General features: G+C 45.1%; 1 protein-coding gene across 2 annotated transcripts in view; it reads left to right on the plus strand.

Annotated features, from left to right (window-relative positions):
- Positions 1-23038, plus strand: part of Acss1 (acyl-CoA synthetase short chain family member 1) — a 55983-nt gene that overhangs the window by 22429 nt on the left and 10516 nt on the right. For both annotated transcript variants that reach the window (XM_090351905.1, XM_090351904.1), the window contains exons 3-7: positions 13112-13311; positions 15958-16133; positions 16569-16721; positions 20531-20678; positions 21571-21708. In XM_090351905.1, coding sequence (XP_090208031.1) covers positions 13112-13311; positions 15958-16133; positions 16569-16721; positions 20531-20678; positions 21571-21708 — 815 coding nt within the window. The remainder of the gene's footprint in view (positions 1-13111; positions 13312-15957; positions 16134-16568; positions 16722-20530; positions 20679-21570; positions 21709-23038) is intronic.

The raw sequence follows: 23038 nt of genomic DNA on the forward strand, positions 1-23038 counted from the left end.
CAAGCCAAAGACTTTGGAATTTCATATTTTAAAGTGACTATAGCAGTTAGGAGTGAGAGTTTATTTTTCTATTGTAGGAAGCCTCTGAGAAAGCCTTTTGGAGAATTCTCTGGGGCAGAGAATAGAACCTCAGAAGCACACACTAAGTAAATGCCTTCCTGCTTCTTTGAACCTTCTTTTGTCAAGTAGGAGCAGGCAGGGTAGTCAGATTATAGGAGGTAGAAAGAAGGTAAGAGGGGGGCAGGCTTGGAGGAGGGAGGACCATGAAGAAAGAGGCGGGGCTAATGCTCTTTAGAGGAGGGATCTGCCTTTGACCACAGCTCCACAAAGTAGTCAGCAGGTCAGGGTTTATTCCTGTTTGATTTTTCTTCCTGTGTCTTCCCTTATCTTCCTGAAGCTCTCAACGACAGCAGAGTTAGGATTTAGCCCGACTCATAGCTTTGCTGTAGAGAGTGTTGTGGTTTTGCTAGGAACCCAGCTGTGTCCCTCTTTGTCTCCCCTACCCCCGCTCTCCCCCAGTAAGGACTGTGGGACCAGTATACAGATTCCAGTGCACTGAACCTTTTCAACTGCCTTGAAATGTCCCTGGTGTAGGACCCTGTCTTCTCCCTAGGGGCTGCATTTTTAATTCCCTTGCCCACCTTCTTCTCACTAGGGGGATACAGCATGTCCATGCTGCAGAGTGCCCAGTGGAAGAGGGAGTGGCAGTGTGGTCCACGGAGACTCTGCCCACTCAGCCTTTGGACCTTCTGAAGTCACTTGGCATCTCCTATGTGTCCAGCCTCTGGCCTTCGTCACCCTTATCCTGCTGCCATGTACCCCCTCTCGCCCCTTTCACCCCCATCACTGTCTCTGGGCAAGAGCTGACAGAGATGATCTTAATTCATGGCTGTGACTCCTAGAGAGCTCCAGGAACTGAGGTGTTAACAGGAAAGGCCAGAAATAGGGTTGGAGCTCAACTGTGACTCTGGCAGCTGCAAGGAGAAATCAGAGCCTTGGGTTTCATGGACCAAGGTGAAATTGTAAATGTAGCCCCTGCAGTTCAGACATCTAGGACTTTTGACTTCCACAGCCCTCTAGGAAACATCAGTGGCCTGTGGAGATGGTGTGACCTCACTGAAAAGGTGGGACTCCAGGTCTTCAGGGGATTGGGGCCTTGGAGGACCAGTAGCACACAGGAGGCATTGATAGACTGGTCTCAGGGACTCTTGTGAAGGGACAGATGTCTGGGTGTAGAATGTGGGTGAAGGTGTACAGTCGCCTGGGAGCGTATCCCAGGGGTACTTGTTGGCAAGAAGAATCGGAGAGTGGGTAGTGCCAGAAGAGGAGCCACTAAAGAGCCACAAACTGGCAGGGCTTCACCCACATTCCTTGCCCGGGTTCTCCTGTGGTTGTCTGCATGTTAGCTGAATATGGTAACAATTAAGGGATGTGATGGGGAGGAGAATTTTGCCTTCATAAAAGCCTGTCAGTCTTGCTCCAGTCAGCCTGGAGAGGGGATTCTCAGTTGTTGGCAGATGTTCTGTTGGCAGAAGATTCCTTTGCTTTTGTTTGGATTAACACAGCCCATTGCCCTTTCTGCTTCTGCTTAGATGGTGGCTTTGGGGGATAAAGCCATGAGCCAGTTAGAAGGCAATGTGGATTTGGAATTTAGTGGTATATCCCTCTGGTAGGGATCTCAGGCTGGGGTTACCCTCAGTGGTGAAGAACTTGCCTAGCATGCCTGAGGCCCTGAAATGGGTCACAACAAAATAAAGCATTGACAAATCCCAGTCCCCTAAAAACACAAAGCAGTGGTTTCCAGCCATAGGAGGAGTCCCAGAAACCCCAACCCATCCCATTATTGTTGGTTCTTTTCCCCAGTACTAGGTCAGAAACTTACACTCAAGAGCTTGTTTTTTTTTTGTTTTTTGTTTTTTGTTGTTTTAAATCAAGGCTGGTACTCTGCCACTTGAGTCACACCTCTAGCTTGGCTTTTTAGAAATAGAATCGTAGGGACTTTTCTGCCCAGGCTGGCTTTGAACTATGATCCTCGGGAATCTGCCAAGTATTCTTGTGGTGTGTCCTGTGTCCTTTGGAAACTGTAGCTGCAAAATGAGGCCTCATCATGGCTCTTTAAAGCAGAAAAACAGTTTTCACAGGGGACTATGGGAAGGGGACCAGCAGCAGCCCTGGGACAAACATTCAGCCCTCACTTCTGGCACAATCAGAAGGAACTCAGGAGAGGCCCTGTAGGTGCTGATATGTGTGACTTAGGAGACAAGAAACCATCATGGCTACCAGTTCAGCTGTCTCTGGGCACCCTCAGGGCCCTGGAGATTGTGCTAGAAAAACATAACAAAATAATAGCATCCTTCAAAGTCTCTCCTGGGAGCAGCTACCTGATGCAATGCTTCTCAAGTGGGATAGGAACTCTGGGGGAGGCCAGAATGGATGCTGTGAGGGAGAATGCAGGGTGGTCATAGACAGGTCCACTAGCAGGTGTGTGAGGGTGGGAAACTCCTTCCCATCAAGTTGATGTCCAGGCAATTGACTGGTGCAGAGTGAGGACTCAACCTGGGGTCTCCATGCTGGGGATGGGATAGGCCTGTTGATCACTCCGCCTCCAGCTGATGAGCGGACCCTCATTCCTGTGGATAAAGGTCTTCTGAGGTCCACCGCTGTTCAAGGCTGCCTGCAGCCAGTAGGTTGCTATCTTTACCCTGTGATTATTGAATGCAGTTGAAGGTAGGCACAGGGGAGCTGTGCCATGCTGCCTAAAGAACATTGTTGTTATTTTGATCTTACAGACTCATTAGTTTTCCTGGACTTTGGACTAAGTTATTTGATGACTTTCTGGTCTTCTATTTTATGTAGAGTTATTTATTAATTTTAATTGTGTGTGTGTGTGTGTGTGTGTGTGTGTGTGTGTGTGTGTGTGCCACTAATGAGGCATGGACTCAAGACCGGAACACTGTCCTTTAGCTTTTGCACGCAAAGGCTCTATCCTCTGTGTTCTTAAGCCACAGCTCCACTTCCAACTTTTTGGTAGTTGCTTGGAGTAAGAGTCTCATGGGACTATCTTACCCAGGCTGACCTTGAATTGTGATCCTCGGATCTTTGCTTCTTGTATGGCATGAGCCACTGGTGCCTAGCTTGCAGGCATGTTAGCCCTGTGAGGTTTTGGGCAGGTTTTTATGGGTGGTAGTAAGGATGTTTCATGGATTTGCAAGGGGAGGAGGAGCTATGGTCTGGTATGAGTTCCGAGTTCTCGGGTGAGTCCCTCCAGCAGGGACTAGCTACACAACTATATGTAGAGCCTTATGCATAGGACTACCTGGGTAGAGTATGAGAAAATGCTTCTCTTATCCCACTTCCTATTCTGAGATCTATCTTGCTAATTTGGTCCAGAGTTGACTTTGAACTTTGATCTTTCTGCCTTTAAGTTTCCAGTAGCTGGTATTACAGGAATAAAATCATTATGCCCTGCTATTATTTTTGTTTTTATGAATTAAAAAAGGTAGGTGAACTGTAAGGACATTTTCAGCAGGAACTGAGGGAGGCCACAGACAGTTTTAGGGAATGTGGCTCTTAGGAGAGGGGAGGAAGTTGCCCCAGGGTCAGGGAGTTTTCTTAGTGGTTCCCAAGGCTTGTGGGATTAGTGGTATGGAGTGGGCACTCAGAAACTGCAAATACTTATCACCCTAGTACCTCCTTTAGTGAATCCTAGTTGTAGTTTTAAAGTCAGTCATGGTACAAAAATATTTATACCCTGAGAATTGGCAAGTGCTAAATTTTGAGACTTATTTTTCTTGAGAAAAAGGGTTATTGAACAGCAAGCACAACAGTAGATTGTATAAGCCTCCTGCTCTTTTTTTTTAAACAGTTAAACACCTCTCTAAAGCTGTTAATAAGAGGCAAGAAAAACACCCCTTGGCCATATAATATGCCAGGATATAGAAATAAAAGCCATATAATGAGTGATTGTTGTCCTTAATGTACTATGTTATCTTTCATCTCTTTTGCTGTCCCTTGGTTATCTCATATTGTTACAGTATTTCACCTTGTTATCCGATATATTATGTATATGCTTATTTGGTTATTTGAGATAGGATAGGGAAGAGGGGAAAACAAGATGAGGGGCAGGGAAATGGGGACCAAGACATGAGAAAGGGTATCAATATTTGTGAAGTAATGCACCTTCTTTCTGGTGAATATAATGTAACTCTTCTATTAATTACAATAAAAATATATGGGAAAAATAGCCCTTGGGCAGCTATACCAGACTTTGGTACCCTCTGATATCCTCAGCTGACTGTTGGGAAAAAAATACCCTTCTCTGAAATATGGATGCCATCTTGGTATCTTGGTGGATGAGGGAGACTTTTTGAAAACTCTTAGAAGCATGTCTTAAATTCCTAGAAGTAAAGGCCAGGACTTGAACTGTAAGTTCATGTACCTGCCAGACTTGTACCATGAACTCTTGAGCTTCCTGTGACCCTGGCCTCTGACCATGATCCTGTTTAGGCCCCACACTTCAGCTGCCATTGCATCATAACTCCTGTCTCTTGACTCTCCTCAAGTGGCCATGGCATCCCCTTTTCAGCTCTCCACTAGAGTTGATCAGGAAATTTTTTAAAATTTTTATTTATTTATTTATTTGTCAGTCCTGGCTTGAACTCTGGGCCTGAGCACTGTCTTCGGACTTTCTCAAGGTTAGCACTCTATTACTTGAGCTATATTACCACTTCCAGCTTTTTTTTTTTTTTTAATATGTATGTAGTACTGAGGAATTGAACCCTGGTCTTCATGCATGCTAGGCAAGCACTCCACCACTAGGCCAAACTCTGGGCCTATATTTGTTGGCTCTTTCTTTACTACCCTAATGGTTCAGTTTCTTAACAGTATTAAATGTATTGGAGGCTGCAAGTTTTTTTTGGGGGGGACACATGTTTGCTCACAGTCACTAGCTTTCTAATAAAGACTCCCTATCTGACCTCTCAAAATGAGGCTTCATGCCAGGTGTGGTGGCTCACGCCTATAATCTTAGCTACTTAGAAGGCTGAGACCTGAGGATCGCAGTTCAAAGCCAGCCTGTGCACTGAAGAACATGAGACTCTTATCTCCAATTAACCACTAGAAAACCAGAAGTGGCGCTGTGGCTCAAAGGGCTTTGAGCTGAAGAGCTGAGGGGCAACGCCCAGGCCCAGGGATAGGGCAGTAACCTCAAGCTGTGAAAAGCTCAGACACAGAGCCCAAGTCCAGAGTTTAAATCTCACAACAACAACAACAACAACAACAACAACAACAACAACTGCTTCTTTGTATCTCACAATCAAATTCTCATATAACACCTTTATTTGTCTCCAGGTGCTAGTTTGGAAGGTTGTATGGGATCCTTGTAAAGCCTAGAAATCGAATGGCTTCCATCTTGTGTCTTGATGAGAACATTCTTTGTGATCTCAGCCTTTCCATGTTTGGCCCTTACTGTTGCAGCCAAATAAACCCACACAGAACCATCTCAAGAGATCCAGCAAGTGACACAGGGAACATGGAAACCTTCAGTGAGCCTTGGGAAAAAAAATATCCGGTAATCTTTTTTATTTTAAATCAAAGCGAAAAGTGAATGCTCTTCGGATTTTAAAACTGGCATCCATTTCCTAATTCCTTTAGGGAAAAGATTTACTTGTGGAGCTTTGGGGAGGTGTAAACAAGTCTCTCCAGCCATGGGGAAGATGTTGTGCCAGAGCCCAGCTGTTTTCAGGGCTGGCTTCCAAGCTGGGGATCTACCAGCCCTGTAGGAGCCCCTGGAACTTTTGTGTTGGCATCTGGCTCTTGCAGGGATAGGAGCTGTGCTTTGTGACTGCAAATGGCAGCACTTCTTTTCCTAGAGGCAAGACTCAGGCCAAGGTTAAGTGCTGAGGTCTAAGAGGAAATCAGGTATCAATGAACACAGAACTTTTGTGGTCACTCTTTGTTTACTTCCATTCCACAGCATGCTGGGCTCTGGTTAAGGAAGAGAGAGAAAAAAAATCGTAGGATGTGGTATTTGATCTGGGGATGTAACTGGGGAGACACCCTGAAGCAGGGGTCCTGAGTGTGGAACTCCAGTCCCATTCTTACTCTTTCCTGTGGCCTCTGTTTTGATGATAAGAAGAAAGATTCAACTAAACCTGTACTTGTAAGCTGGATTTTTAGCACTTCCATTGTTAGTTTCCCTGTTGGACAAGAGTGAGTCTCAGCTCTTGTCTCCTGGGAGCTGTAACTCGGTCTTGTGCTTTCCTTGATGAATAGTAGCTTTGGGAGCTTTTCACGTTTAAGCGTGGAATCTGCCTTTACTTTTTCACAGCAGCTTTTTTTTTTTTTTGCTTAGAGTCACAGTTACAAAATCATGCGGGCAGTTACATGCGGGCAGTGTTTATACTTGGTGTATGAGGATATTCAGTTGACTTCCTGCTTGTCTTCCTCCAGAGGTGCTAAGTAGAAGAGGGGGCAAGACTCATCACCATTATTAAATCAGGCTCAGTGAGGTGTCATGGTGATTCATACTTGCTACTCAGGAGACAGACTGGATCACCTTTCAAGGCCAAACAGAACAGAAGAGTTTGGGAGGTACTTATGTCAACCAATAAAAGCAACTTGAATGCAGTGGCAGGTGTTTGACATCCCAGCTCCATGAGAAACAAAAAAGGAGGCTCTCAGTCTAGGCTAGGCTGAGCAGAAATTGTGACCTTGTAAAATGAAAGCAAGTAAGTGCCAGTAGCTAGCTACTAAGGAGGCTGAGATCTGAGGTTTGGAACCAGACTGGGAAGAAGAATCAGAGAGACCTTAATCTCCATTTAACTAGCAAAAAGAGATACATAGTCCTAGTGGCAACGCCAACCATGATAAAAAGAAAAAAAAAGCCAAATGAGAATGGGAGGCCCTGAGTTAAAAGCCCCAGTATTGGCACACATACACATATACTATATGTATCTGGTAGCAAAAAGGTCTAGAGGTGTGATCAAGTGGTAGAGCACCTGCCAAGCACATGCAAAACCCTGAGTTCAGATCCCAGTACTGACAAAAAAGTCAAGTTTAGTGGTTTCATAACATTAGTAGGAGAGGAGTCTACTGAGAGGAGTCTGCTGAAGGTATCTGACTTTGGCTCTGGGAGACAAGAGCCTTTCTCTGAAAGCCCATTCTTTCTTCTCTCACTGCCTCTGTCACAGTATAGGAGACTTATTTCATGTTTTGTACTTAAGCCATGAATTGGCTTCCCTTGGGCTTGGAGGACAGAAGGGACTGCACCCAGAAAGTGCTTTCCGTCTGTCACATGTGCAGGAGGATGCAAGTATCCTCGACTCCAAGGCCCTGAGCCAGCTGGGCTTTCCTTTCAAGCTGTCCTGCAGTGCTCATTTGTTGAACAAACATTTATTGAGCATCTTTTATGATCTAGGATTAGTTCTAGATCAAGAGAAGAGTGCAATGAAGGAAATTCACATTTCAGTACAAGTAAACCTTTCACTTTACTGGAACTTATGGACAATAAGAATGGTAAGTCTGTCAATTAGTGTTTATTTCATGAGTCAGAGAAGCTATGGGAAATGAATAAATCATGTATTCTTTTTTTTTTTTTTGCCAGTCCTGGGCTTGAGCTCAGGGCCTGAGCACTGTCCTTGGACTTTCTCAAGGCTAGCTCTACCACTTGAGCCTCAGCACCATTTCCAGCTTTTTTTTTTTTTTCTATGCATGTGGTACCGAGGAATTGAACCCGGGTCTTCGTGCAAGGCAAACACTCTACCACTAGGCCTAACTCCCGGCCCAAATCATGTATTCTTAAAAAACATTTAAAATTGTTATTATGAGGGTGATGTACAGATGGGTTGCAGTTATATAAGTCAGATGAGTAGGTGATGTATAGAGGGATTGCATTTATATAATTCAGGTAATGAGTACAGTTTTTTCGACAGTGTCACTCCTTTTCTTGTACTCCCCTAGCTTTTCTTCCTGTCCCCACCTACAAGTTCTATAGTTCATTTTCCATATAGTGTCTAGTGAGTACTATTACTGCATCTGTTCATGCTTTCTTCCTCCATTTCTGTGCCTCCCTCTTACCCTCCCCCAACACATATAAATTAACAAATAAGACAAAAAGAAAATACAAACAACCACAAAGGAAAAAAAAACCCTCTTGTTTCCATTTCCTAGAGTTCATTTTGGTAATATTATTTTATATGATTAAATACACATAGGCATTGAACCTTTGTGTTCCTTTCCTAAGAGTATCCTTCTTTGATCTTACTGTGTGTGAATGCCTAGAGATGGGTAAACTGTCCCATAGACTCTGTCTCTGTCTCTGATTGTGGGGCCTGGGCACTGTCTCCTTCTGCTCAAGGCTAGCACAATACCACCTTGAGCCACAGCATCATTTCTGGATCTCATTTGGAGATGAGTCTCATGGACTTCCTGCTTGGGTTGGCTTTGAACCTTGATCCTCAGATCTTAGCCTCTTGAGTAGGTAGGATTACAGGTGTGAGCCACCAGTGCCTGGCTCCCACTGTATTTTAACTCTAGTTCCACATGTGAGAGGAAACATGTGCTATTTGTCTCTCTGAGGTTGGCTTACCTCACTTAGCATGATTTGTTCTAGGTCCATCTATTTCCCTGCAAATGGCATATTGTTCTTTCTAATGGCTGTATAAAGTTCCATTGTGTATAGGTACCAAATTGTTGCTAACTGCAGCCAGGGACAGTGTGACGATGGGATACTGGGGCCAAAGAACTGAAAAAGGAGAAAGGATAGGAAAGGGGTACCAGAGGTCCAATGCTCATCAGCTTCTGAACCCTTACTTCCTCTTAACAAGCTTATTTACTTAGTTCAGTACAGGTGATTATAGGTATGTGCAGAGATTAGGGTATCAATCTATCTTTGCGCTTACAATCATTAACACGAGGTATAGTTTGTACACATAGCAATAATTGACTCGCTTATCATTAGGAAGTGGAGGGAAGCAATAAACATTCCAACTAGATCTTAAACTTTTGGTGCTCAAACAACTCTAGCATAAACACACTTGGGGTAGTAACTTAATCCTCTGGCTTGCCTTTATTGTTTGGTCATTCCAGGGTCCAGCTCTCAGCCTTCTGAGGGCTGTTGAGATGGCCTTCCAATCTCTTAACCCTTTCCATGTCTTACAACTTGCTTCCAGAGTTGCCCTATACACAGTTTTTGGATCCACTCAGCTATCGTAGGACTTCTGGGCTGTTTCCATAACTTGGCTATTGCAAATAGTGTAGTAATGGACATGGATGTGTGTATAAGTGTCTTTACAAAAATCATGCATTTTAATATATTGTTCTACTGTAATACACAGATATCTTATTTCTACTGGCATTAGGAAATGGCTAGAAGAGAAAGATATTTTCAAATATCAACAGTGAAAAAAAAAACCCATACAGTTTTGACTGGAATATTGATGAATAAATAGATAATAGGCTATTTCTTCTGTTTGGAGCTTATCTTAGATCCTGAGGCTGGGGAGCAGGAGATGCCTTTATACTGGGTGACTTCAGGCAGATGTCAGATGGATTACATCTTTACCCAAATTGTTTCCAGTTGGTGTTATGAGAAGTCTGTAGAAATATTTTTCCTTTCCCCAAGGCAGATCAGCAAAATGTTGTTTGTGTTAGAATTCAAGGTCAAATGTGTACATTTGTATAACATGCTTTGCCTGTGGGCTGGAATGTTGTAGCAATTTCTGGAACCCAAAAGAGGCTGCACCATCTGACCTTCAAAGATCCCTTTGACTTCAAGGCTTACAGCCTTAACAGAATGAACACAAAGTAGATTGAGGTCTGGACACAGTGCTATTTTTGTTATTGCTGTTGTTGTTGCTGCTCTAAGGAATATATGGAGGCTGCCCCAGAATCTGTCCTAATATCTGTGTGTCTGTTTTGAGGCATTCATCCTCTAGGGAATGGATAGCCTTATCCTGATCTGCCGTTGAGCTGTAATTCAGCTGCTTAGAACCTGCAGCTGAGCAAAACTGGTCTCTATAAGGAAAACTCACTCATTTCATTCTGGCTCATTCCTCCTCGTTGCAGACAACCTCTCTGTCCTCTGAAAGCCCTCTCTGTCTTCAGTGACTGTATCACCATGCCCAGAGGCTGAACGCCCTTCACACGTCATACATGTACCTTTGTTTCCCTAGTTAGACTCCTGGGGAAACACAGTCCCTTTTGTTTCCTTTGTCAAGTGTCAACACCCTCACCTACCACCAGGGAGTTTTTTTTTTTTAAACACCTTATGAATTCATCAATCTGATTTTAGTCATGGTAAGAAATGATTTCAAGCCAGATAGTGGTGGCTCACACCTATAATCCTAGCTACTGAGGAGGCTGAGATCTGAAGGTCGAGGTTTGAAGTCAGCCTGGGTAAGAAAGCCCTTGAGACTCAATTAACCACAAAAAGCTGGAAATAGAGCTGTGGCTCAAGTCATAGAGTGCCAGCCTTGAGTGAAAAAGCTGAGTGTCCAAGCTCTACTTTAAATTTAAATACTGGTGTGCGTGGGCGCATGTGCGCACACACATACACACACACAATTCTGTGAATTTCCATCTGTTGAGAAAGAGAATACTTCCTGAACATTCAGCTCCTGGGTGGGTCCTGCTTTTATTGATACTTAGAACAGTTATACAATGCAGAGAGCAATCACTCTTTCTTGGCCAATCACATGACCATTGAGAAGAAGCCTCCCTACTGGTACAACTGTTGTTGGAAGCTAACGCAGATGTTTCTATATGAACACTCCACAGCCCTTGCTTTCATATTACTGTCTTAGGGCTGCAGCATGAAGTCTGAATTTGAATACTTCTGAGTGGTAGGCACTCAGAGCTCTCTCTCCCCTAACACTGCCCAGAGGCTTAAGCCCTCCCATCTATGATAAAGGAGCAAATGGAAAGGGCCCGGAGTTTCTCTTTTGTGTTAGCATTGGAGGATGTTGTCAATAGCCTCCTTCCCAGAGTAGTAACAAATTTGGTGGGTTTTGCTCTTGTCCATGGAGGGTGTTCTTTCATTGTAAGTTAGGCAGGGGCTGGTGGAAGTACCACTGAATGGTTCCTTTGTCCTTCTGAAAGCCTTAAGGAAGAAAGACAAAAATCCTTCAAAAGGCACTGGAACCAGTATGGGCAGGGCTTGCCAGCAGTACAGTGAATTGTAGACTGGATTTGGGATTTGTTTCCCTGGTCTCCTTGCAAAATGGCTTTGGTGGGGGAGGAAAAACAAAGGGCTTCTTGAGCTCCCTGCATGAGAAGGGGCTGTTCACTTTCATTCCCCTGTGGTTTCACAGCTTAGTTGAACTTCTCCTTTCTTGGAAGCCCTTTGGGTAACATTGCTTTGAGCAGAGGGGATCTGTGCTTATTAGGGGCCTTCAGGAGGTAAAAGGAGGGTCTCTCTTTCAACTTGTATACAGAGGCCTGCCTTGACTGACTCGAGGTCTCTTGTTGAATGAAATGAAGGGACAGGGATGTGGCCAGCGGTGGCCTTCTCAACCTAGGGGTAAGAGGTCTTGACTTCCCCTCTTAGCCTGCTCTTCTCTGTTCGTCCATTTTTACTGTAAACAATTAAAATCAAGTAATACACAGTAAAAGTGAGGAAATGCTTGATGATTGCAATGGCCAAGTCCAAACTCAGTGAGATCTGAAATGATATCAAATGGAATGATGAACTTGACTCTGTGCTTGCCTTTACTTTTCTTCCTTTTTTTGACTCTTTTGGAGCACTGGGGCAGCTCTGATGCATACTGGGTTTTCTGGGAGTCGAGTTCCATAAACTCTGATTGGACTGGCCTGGATCAATTCCAAGCCAATCCAATTGGCTCAGCTGAGTATGTGCTGTGTTCTGATTGGCTGGGAGGGATGGAGCATTCTGCCACTTACATAAAGGTGAAGGAAGCTGGGAGACAGCACGGCTTTGTCTGTTTGTCTATTTAGCACCTAGTCAGGTCATCACCTATCTATTCTTTTTTTTTCTGCCAGTCCTGGGGCTTGGTACTATCCTTGATTTCTCAAGACCAGCGCTCTACCACTTGAGACAGCATCACTTCTGCCTTTTCAGGAATTGAACTCAGGGCTTCATGCATGCTAGACAAGCACTCTACCATAAGGCCACACTCTTGGCCCACCACGTACCTATTTTGCCTCTGAGCTCCAGACAGGATGGTCATCTGCATGCTGCTTTCCCTCTTGGTGCACCCGTGGCTTCAGAGTTGGGGGTCTGTTGACTGGGGCTTTGGGTCATTGACTGGTGAGATGATGTCTTGGTGTTCTTGGCCTGAAAAGTGGGTCCTCCCTTTCCCCTGGAGTATTTTTCCAAAGTTTCTAGAATATCATCTCTTTTTAGACCTGTGTGGTCTCTGAGAAACTGCTTGAAATGTATATACACTGTCCATAAAAATACAAATGTTGGAAGACAGTTGTTCCTGGAAATGAACTTTTCTCTGTAAGTACCCAAGTGTCTGTTAATCATCCAGCACTGTGCTGAGTATAGAAAATTTGCTGTTTGCGAATTGCATCACTACAAACTATTCTCCAGCTTCTTTTTTTTTGCATTTTTTATTGTAATTAGTAAAAGGGTTACATGATATTTGCCAGATAGAAGGTGCATTAATTCACGTACATTGATACCCTTTCACATGTCTTGGTACCCATTTCCCTCCCCCCCACACCCTCCACCCGTCTTGGTTTTCCCCCCTTCCCTATCAAATTTCAAATAACCAAATACAAATAAATTCAATATATCAGATAACAAAGTGAGATACTATACCAATATGAGATAACCAAGGGACAGCAAAGGAGATGAGAGACAACATAGTACATTAAGGACAACAATCATTCGTTATATGGCTTTTGTTTCAATATCCTGGAGGTCCTTTCAATTAGCTTCATACTATATGGCCTTATGTATCAAGATTTTGCTCTATTGCAGATCTCTGCTAGTAGAGCCCAAGGTTTCTACTGATTATGACGAATGAGGGAAACCATTGAGCCTAAGTTCCTTTGAGTCTGGCTTACTTCATTTAATATGATTTTTTCTAAGTCTTTCCATTTCCTAACAAATTATTCTCCAGCTTCTTTCTTTCTTGTGTTGTAGGGAACTGCTGGAGACCACATGCCGCCTGGCCAACACGCTAAAGAGACATGGAGTCAACCGTGGAGACCGTGTGGCCATCTACATGCCTGTCTCCCCTCTTGCTGTGGCAGCCATGCTGGCCTGTGCCAGGATCGGAGCTGTTCACACAGTCATCTTTGCTGGATTCAGTGCCGAGTCCTTGGCTGGGAGGATTAATGATGGTAATCACGAGGAAGTCCCCAGGTCCTGGCTTCTGGAGGCCAAGCCCATCAGGATGCAGCTAGAAAAAATTAAAGGATCTCACAGACAAACGGGACACCCTACCAGAAATGAGCCCATGGAGGAATGGGCATCTGTTTGGGGGGGCTAACATCTGACTATGCTGGATTTGGCCAGCTAGAGAATGGAGGATGGGGGTTCAGGTGGAGGAAACAGAAGAGCACAGGTCAGGTAGTTGGAGGAGCACAGCTTGAGTGGGGGTCTGGAGGGGCTGGCAGGTCTGCAGGATGGGTGAGAAGAGCATTGAGACTGCCTGACATTGGAGATGTAGGGGAAGATGTCTCAGGTGTAAGGAATGAAGGGACAACTGCCCAGAGATGTGGAGACAGCTGACAGGATGTGTAGGGTCACTGAGAGGCTTTCTGACAGCAGGTGGGTCAGGGTTTCTGAAAAACTGCCATACAGTAGTGTCTCCTTGCTATTGCTGGCTATGTAGATGGTTGTCTGATGTCTGGTTGGTGGCCCAGAGTCTATGCATGTGATACCTGCTCTTTTCTACTCAGTTCAATTAGCTGCCTTCCTAAAAAAGATGCCAGGTTCTGGGAACCATGGGGAGTCCTTGTGCCTTGTGTTTTCTTAATTTCTTTTGTAGATAGTTTGTTGCTAGTGCATAGAAATACAGATAAATGTGTGTGTGTGTGTGTGTGTGTGTGTGTGTGTGTGTGTGTGTTAGGCACATAGTGCACGCTAAGCAAGCACTGTTACCACTGAGCTGCCTCCCTGCTCTTAGTTTCTCCTCCCCAACCCTTCCTTCCTCTCCTTTTCCCTTCTCTCCTCTCATTTCTTTTTCTTTTTTTTTTGGAAGAATTTGAGAAGGATTGGTGTTCATTCTTCGATAGTCATCCTTTACTCACTAGTGAAGCTATTTGATTCTGGACTTTTCTGTGCTTGGAGATTCTCTCTCTCTCTCTCTCTCTCTCTCTCTCTCTCTCTCTCTCTCTCTCTCTCTCTCTCTCTCTCTCTCTCTCTTCATGCCCAAGCCCTGGGTGCTGTCTCTAAGCTTTTAGAGGCTGCCACTCAAGCCACCCTTCTACTTCCAGCTTTTTTGGGTAGTTAATTAGAGATAAGAGTATTACAGACTTTCCTGCCCAAATTGGCTTTGAACTGAGATTCTCAGAAGATCTTAGCCTCCTGAGTAGCTAGGATTATCAGCACGAGCCACTGGTGCCTGGTTTGACTATTCTCTTTTTAATGAGGAAACAAGCACAAAGAAGTAAAGTGACTTACCCAGAATCATATAGCTGGGAAGTGGAGGAACTAATATTCTCCACCAGCATTTGTGCTTTTAGCATTTAACCAGTCTGCCCCTTTCTTCTCTTGCCTGTATGGCCATGATTACTAAGTGTGTTTATTAAGGTTCTTTGAGATAAGCAATAAGAGTTGATTCTAGGTGACTGCAGCATGCAGGGATTTAGTAGCTGGGTTCTGGGATAGCTCTTAAAACCTCACGACTCCTGAACCACCAGACCAGCTCTGTGGCCTCAACAGGGTTTTGCCACTAAGAACCTTCTCATCTGGGCCATGGCCCTGGGATGAAGCACACACAGGAAGTAGGAAGTGGGGCAGGAGTGCGGAGTCTTGGTGGCCAGTTCACCCACAGGGAAATGTAGACCATAATATAGCACACGTGCCTCTCAGAATGACCCCAGGTGTTGGGTGGGAAGTCACTGATTGGGAACAGTAGGGATGGGCAACACGCAGCTCTTCTGCCATTGGAGAGGCCCTCAGCACAGAGTGAAATGTTTCTGGGACATGGTGAGGCCTTCCAGGCAGTACTACCACTGGCTCTAGGCTCATCCATAGAGGCTCGCTGTAGAACAGAACAGCTATGACATTTCTGGGTTATTGTACATCAAGGTACAGGGAGCCAGGTGAACATTCCCTTTAAGGTAAGGGCACCCACAAGGTGATGCATTCCCTCAATAGAGAAGATCCTTGCCCTACAAAACTCACCCTGGACTGGGCCTGGCAATCTAGAAGCTCTTGGGACTTGGTCTCTGTCTGTGGATGTTGTTTTGCCAATGTAGTTGCACATCAGCAAGGCAAGGCTCCTGCAAGTGAGAGAGAGAGGGAAGGAAGTCTGGTTGGAAACTCTCTGTGATGTCCACCTGAGATGGAAGAGTTGAACTTGTAGGCAGTCTGTCTCTGGCTCCTTTCTCCTTATCCTTGAGCCAGGTTGGGAGCGGAGGGATGAAGGAGGGTTGGTATTTTATATGGCACTGAAGTTGCAATGCAGGCAGACCCTAATTTTTTAGCAGTTTTTTTTTTTGGCCAGTCCTAGGGATTAAACTTAGGGCCTGAACACTGTCCTTGGTCTTTCCTCAAGGCTAGTGCTCTACCACTTGAGCCATAGTACCAGTTCCAGCTTTTCTACGTATGTGGTACCAAGAAATTGAACCTGGGTCTTGCGTACATGCTAGACAAGCACTCTACCACTAGTCCAAACTCCCGGCCAGCAGGTTTTTTTAAACTCAAGATTGGACTCTGTCTATCACATACTTAGACTGGAATGTGTGGCTACAAGTCAGGCTCTGAGGGCCAAAGCGGGAGGGAGTCCATCAGGCGTGTCCCTGTTGTCTCTCTATTAGCTAAGTGCAAGGTGGTGATCACTTTCAACCAAGGACTCCGGGGAGGGCGTGTGGTGGAGCTCAAGAAAATAGTGGATGAAGCAGTGAAAAATTGCCCAACCATCCGGCATGTCCTGGTGGCTCACAGGACAGACAACAAGGTCCACATGGGAGACCTGGATGTCCCCCTTGAGCAGGTGGGTTTATTTCATTTTCTGTAGTGGAGAGGTTATTAAAATATTGGGTCTGGGGTTTGTCCAGGTGTAGTTCCTAATCTGGACTCTGTAGGGGTGCCCAGGATTCCTTGGTGATATTTCTTCCTTCCCCTCTTCATCATTGTTATCATCCTCTTCCTCTTCTTTTTCTCCTTCTTTCCCCTCCCCCCTCATTTTTTTTTCTCCTTAGGATTTAACCCATAACTAAGTATTCCACCATTGAGCCCTGCACTGCCAATTCTTTGATTTTGTGTGTTCTCTGCATTTGAAATTGAACCAGGGCTGACTAGAGAAAGTGGAGAACTCTGAAGGCGATCTGCTGAGTCTCAGAGCAGCTGGGCCTTGGTGTCAAGAAAGCTGAAGGCTGGGGAGAGGCTAAGTGCCCTGAACTGGTGGTGTGATTCTTCTCCCTTCTAGGAGATGGCCAAGGAGGCCCCTGTGTGCAATCCAGAGAGTATGAGCAGCGAAGACATGCTCTTTCTGCTATACACCTCAGGGAGTACTGGAATGCCTAAGGGGCTCGTCCACACCCAGGCAGGCTACCTGTTGTATGCCGCCTTGACTCACAAGGTAGGAGCCAGTGTCAGGAGGAAGACTGAGGTCGGATGGGCTCTGGGAAGGTTGAGGAGGGGCTGAAGTTGGACCTGAATACCTTCTGTAAGTAAAATAATGTCAATTGGGATGCTGTGTTGGCGTTTAGTTGTGGCATGTTTATAAGCATAAATGCATAACTGATATTCATTTGATATGGGTTGGAGGAGGATTTTGGATTAACATCTCGTCTCTGATTACCTTGAGGAGTAGCTGACACTTCGCAGGTTGGCTAGAGTTTCTAGGTGTTATCAGTGGACTGGATTCTCTGCTGTGAAAGGCCAACATGGCCACTGCTAGTGGCAGCAGCAAAGGGAGCTGTGTGGTTCTGATGACCTGGAAACCCAGGTGAGCACGGCTCACTCTTCTAGCTGGCAACTCCTTTCCCTGACTTGGTTCCTTGTACCATGAGGCCAGGCTTCCCTAGCTGGGCTGAGAGAACTTTCATAGTGACAGCAACATCGTGGCTGAGTTGAGCTTTGTGGCCTAAATTTTGACTTTGTCATGGTGAATGGGGGTAGGGGTTGGATTGAAAATACTGATTGGCCAGAATGATCACATGGGTGCTGAGTCCCTGGCTATGAGTGGAGCTAGGTGGTTACCCTGTGTTGGACAGCTTCCCATCCCTGTGAAAAACTACCTAAGAAAATCAACTTCAAGGAGGAAAGATTTCTATTGACTCAGTTTCCGATCATGGCCAGTGGGCTCAGTTGTTTCTGGGTCTGTGGTGAGGTGACATTCCATGGCAGCGGCGGTACCATATGGAGGAGCAAAGCTACTCACCTCATGGTGGCCAGGAAGCAGAGAGAGAAAGGGAGGCAGGGGTCAGGGACAGATGTTGTCCTTAAAGGTTGGCCTCCAGTGATTCACTTCTTCCAACCAGGTCCTACCTTCTACAAGTTCCACTAATCTACCCAGCTATGACCTCATCCGTAGATGCACTCCATTGATGAGATCAGGCCCTCATGATACTTATTTCTTAAATGCCCATGAACTGGCAGCCAAACATTTAGCACATGGCCTTTGGAGGACATCATAGATCCAAACTATAAGATCCCCAAGAAGCATCCAAGGAGGAAGGAGAGGCTGGGACAGGAGAAGAACCACCTGCATCTGGGCAATGTGCATTTCCATCATGTCCATAAGTGAGACAGAAAGACAGACAGGGTAGACTTGTGTCCTCTGGCTGCTGGCTGACCTTCCTCTGTGACAGAGCCTTTTTGTATCTCAGCATTCTCATCTGAAAAGCCCCATCCCTCCTTAGTTCTTGAGGGGGTGTTGCAAGGATTGACGGACTATTAGTAAAAGAATTTGGAAAATGTAATTCCTGAGTCCAAATGCAAGGAAGTCCCAGCAGGCTGGATCTGTTTCTGTTAATTTATGTAAAATTACAAGGAAACTGTCATTTGTGTTTAAAGTGTTACCCGCATACTAAAACAAAAGAGAGTGCATTGATAAGAATTGGAGAAAGTTTTGAATTTCAGTTCAGTATTTGATTCCCCCCCCCTTTTTTAAATGCCATTGCTGGAGCCCAAACGTTGGTGCCTTGTCCCCTTAGCTGTGTCCTTCAAGGCTAATGCTCTATCATTTGAGACATATGTCCACTTCTGGATTTTAGTGGTTAATTGGAGATAAGCATCTTATGGATTTTTCTGCCTGTGCTGGCTTTCTACTATGATCCTCAGATCTTAGCCTATTGACTAGCTAGGATTATAGGCAGGAGTCACTGGGGCCCAGATGATTTTATGTTTTGAGCATTGGGAACAGGAACTTTGAGCCCCCCCCCTTTTTTTGATAGGACTCAACAGAAATAGGAATAGGAAAGGAGCTGTGTGTCTTCTTACTAATTGGTGTTGAAAGCCTGCTTCATACCAAGTCAGCAGTGTTTTGACCTTGAAGTACAAGGCCTGGAATGTCCATGGAAACACAGGCAATTAACTAATCTGCTGTGCTCAGTGGAAGTAATGTGGGATACAGGCCTACCTGGATAAAAGTGTGTCTCCCACCATGTGTATTCCCCAGCTCTATTCCTGGAAAGGCCTCTTTAGTCATCATGTGTAGCTCCTGAAACTGTCCAAGTCTCTATGCTCTCAATGTAAGATGGCTAAGTGTCTCCACACTGAGAGCTGCCCTGCAAATCAGGTGACAGTGTGTGTCAACTCCTTGGCACTAAGGTTCTTAATGCTTAGGTCAATGGTTCTGGGATTGTTGTGAGCTCAAGTACACATGTGTGTTGTGTGTATGTGCACACATATGTGAATGTCTGTGCATGAACATGGGTAGGCATCAGTGTATTTGCATATATGTTGATGTATCTAGATACATGTGCATGTGTTTGCCCTCATATGTGCATGTGTATTTGTATATGTATGCAGATAGTATTGAGTTGTTAGGGAGGAAAGTGGTAGATCCTGAAGGGTGCTTGAGGTGTGAGTGATTGGGGGCCGTACAATGAGGTCGGGGTACTTCCTGGTTGCTGGATCTTTGGAGAATGGTCAGTCCCAGGCATCTGGTTTCTCTCCAAGAACTGTGGTGAGAGACGTCTCCAGCCCTGTGAAGGATTTGGCAATTTGTATTCAGCTAGTTGCCTTTCAACTAAGTGAGTGCTGAAGGATTTGGGGTGGTGGTGTGTTGATTCATTAGAACAGTGAAAGTGCTTTCTTCCTGGAGGTTCTTTCCTTGGCTGGAGACACAGTTCCTTCTTACAGGAGTCTTCAGACTCCTGAGTAGCTAAAATTACAGGTGCCAGCCACCGATGGCCAGCTATTTGAATGCCACGCACTGATGGCTCATGTCTGTAATCCTAGCTACTCAGGAGGCTAATAGTTCAGGAGGATTATAGTTCAAAAGCCAGCCTAGATAAGAAAGTCATGAAATGCTTATTTCCAATTAGCCACCAGAAAACAAGTGGATCTATGGCTCAAAATGGTAGAGCACCAGCCTGGAGCGAAAGAACTCGGAGATAGTACACAGGCCTTGAGGTCAAGCCCCAGCACCAACACCAAGAACAAAAAGTTGAGCATAAGGTTATGCAGGAAGATGTTATACCTTTTCCTTTCTTATTCTTTTTTGGGGCCCATGCATACTAAGCAGGTGTAGACCACTGAGCCATGGCACTTTTTTTTTTTTTTGATTTGTCATAGAGCTTGAACTCTCAGCATGGGTTCCATCCCTAAGTTCTTCAGCTCAAGGCTAGCACTTTACCACTTTGAGCCAAAGCATCACATCTGGTTTTCTGGTGATTAATCAGAGATAAGTGTCTCACGGACTTTTTGTGCCCAGGTTGGCTTTGAACTGCGATTCTCTGATCTCAGCCTCCTGAAGTAGCTAGGATTACACATGTGAGCCACTGGTGCCTGACTGTATTTACATCTTGAACACACAGCTAAATGAAATTTTACTTCAGGATACAAACTCCTTTCAGGACATGGGGTATCTCCCATTCTGCAAGACTCCCAGGTGCCCCCCCCCCAGGTGATCTCCAGGGCAACCTTCATTGTCCAGATTGGTTTTGGTCTGACTTTGAGCTTCTTCCTGGAGGCTCATACAACATGTATTTCACTATATGTGGCTTCTTTTCCCCACTCTTATCCTCCAGGGTCACTCAACAGTTACTGCTTCAGGAATCCTCTCTTCTACTGCATGCTGTCTTCCCTTATCCTGCTGTGGGTGGCTGTGGGTGACTGCAGCTCACTGTGTATGCGTGTCATAGTGATATTTTACTGCTGTGTGGGAAATGTGGTGCACTAGGGAGGACAAACTCCTGATTGTACCCTCCTTGCCTGCAGCTTGTGTTTGACTACCAACCAGGCGATGTCTTCGGCTGTGTAGCTGACATCGGGTGGATCACAGGCCACAGCTATGTGGTATATGGTCCCCTCTGTAATGGAGCCACAAGTGTCCTTTTTGAGAGTACCCCAGTTTACCCCAATGCTGGTGAGAACTGAGGACCTTGTTTGGGGCCTGCACTGGGTTGTATGGGAGGGGAGTTGGAGGATGGTGGAAAGTCTATAGGAGGTCAGAGATTGCGCTTTGATGAAGGTTCTTGTGATCTTATTGGCAAGATGCTAACTAGACACTAGCTTCTGGGCTAGTCCTGCTCGGGGGACTGGAGCCTAGAACTGTTCCCAGGAAGATGATATGAACGATAGACGGGAGACTGATTAAGAGTCAGAAGATATCCTAACTCCAAATCACCCATTCCAAAATTCTTCCCCCTGTAACCTAAGCTACCTGCCTTAGGCCATAGCCTTAGCATTGTCCCTCTATGACCACCTCGCCTGATCAGATGTGGCCCTTCCTTGAAGTCCAGCTCATCTGCCTACTTCCTCTATTCTCCTTGGTTCTGCCACCATAACATTCAGTGCCATGGATGACCTAGGTCCACATCCATCAAATGAGGTCATTTGGGGAATGAGATCATATCTTGCACCCTTTTGCTTTTCTCACATAGCACAATGGTTCCAAGTATTTGTGGGCATCTACTTGTAATGTAATTGTGGTGACTGCCTGCAGGTTTTTTTTCCTGAGCATTCCAGCCGGGCTGAAGGTAGTCAGGAGAGTGTAGGGACAATACTAGGACAAAGGGCCATAGCTCAGGTGTGATCTATGGTGTGAGTTGAGGGGTTTTACAGGGGTAATTTTATATGTATGTGCCCTGCATATGAGCAGTGGCTGTAGTGTTACCAGGGGAAGGCCAGATATCCTTTAGGAGACATTTAATTAGGACTGAAAGTTCTGTGTTACGTTTTGAAGTCTACAGTAATACCCCTTGGAGCATTTCCTGGATAGCTCATGTGGTTTGTCCTTGACATGGATTGTCCTGTAGGTCGGTACTGGGAAACTGTGCAGAGGTTACAGATCAGTCAGTTCTACGGTGCCCCAACAGCCATCCGACTCCTGCTGAGATACGGTGATTCCTGGGTAAAGAAGTATGATCGCTCTTCTCTGCGCACTTTGGGGTCAGGTGAGCAGGAGAGGGGGTGTCTGTGGCCACTGACCTGGGGGCTTTGCCAGATGGGAGTCAGATAGGAGTCCTGAGCCAGAGAAGCTATAAGGGGAGTGTTTCACTGTTTAAGCTGCAGTGAATCTCAACTAGTGAGTGTTGCTGTAGCATAGCCCTAGGGAAATGAACTCTTTATGGTAGAGGTTAAGTTACAGCATTGAAAGACAGAGCAAGTGCTTCTTTTCTATTGACACTAAGAGGCAGTAAGGTCACAGATGTCAGATACTCAGTTTGAAGCATGCTTTCTTTTTTGTGGGGGCGGTAGTGGGGCAGGTCGGGGGGAAGAGGAGCTGGGTGATCAGAGCCTGGGTGCTATCCCTGAACTTTTTTACTCAAGGCTATTTTGAGCTACAGCACCACTTCCAATTTTCTGGTGATTAATTGGAGATGAGTCTCCTGGACTTTCCTGCCCAGGCTGGCTTTGAAGTTCAGTCTTTAGATCTAAGTCTCCTGGGTAGCTAGGATTACAGGTATAAGACACCAATATCTGGCTGAGGAATGCTTTCTTACGTATAAGTAGAGATCAAACTATAGTAACGAAAAGAATGCGCTGGACACCAAGTAACTCAGGCTTTTAATCCTAGCTGCTCAGGAGACTGAGATCTGAGGATCATGGTTCTCTTCTCTGGCAGAAGAGAACATGAGACTCTTATCTCCAATTAACTAGCCTTGAGAAAAAAAAAAAAAAGCTAAGAGACAACATGCAGGCCCTGAGTTCAAGCTCCACTCCTGATCACTATGGATTAATTAATTAATCACTGTGGATTAATTTTTGTGTTTTGTATAATGGGATCACATTATATGTGCAGGCAACTGTGGTTTGCTTATTTTCATACTTATGTAGTTCCATTACTATCATAAAATAGCCACTCAACTCTTAAGAAATTTGTAGTTCTGCTGGAAACAGAGCTTCTAAGACTATTGTGGTATGTGCCCATTTCTGTGGGCATCTACATTATTTCTGTGAAGGATATGTCAGTAGTTAAATTTTGGGATAATAGAGTAAGTATCTTTAGCTTTAATAGATTTTGTCCCTAAAATTTGTCTAAAGTAGTTGTATGGTGTGTTTATACTTTTTTTGGAACCATTTTTGTTCAAGGCTGGCATTCTACCATTTGAGCCATAGCATCTTGTCCAGCTTTTTTTTTTTTTTTGATAGTTTATTGGAGATAAGAGACCCACAGACTTTCCTGCTTGGGCAAGCTGTGAGATTACAGGTGTGAGACAGTGGCACCCAGCTGGGATGTTTATAATTTTAACAATTCAGAGAAATATTCCAATTGCTTTTCAA

Source organism: Megascapheus bottae, chromosome 18 (assembly GCF_031878675.1).
Source record: "Megascapheus bottae isolate mThoBot1 chromosome 18, mThoBot2.hap1, whole genome shotgun sequence".
In the NCBI taxonomy this organism is placed as follows: Eukaryota; Metazoa; Chordata; class Mammalia; order Rodentia; family Geomyidae; genus Megascapheus; species Megascapheus bottae.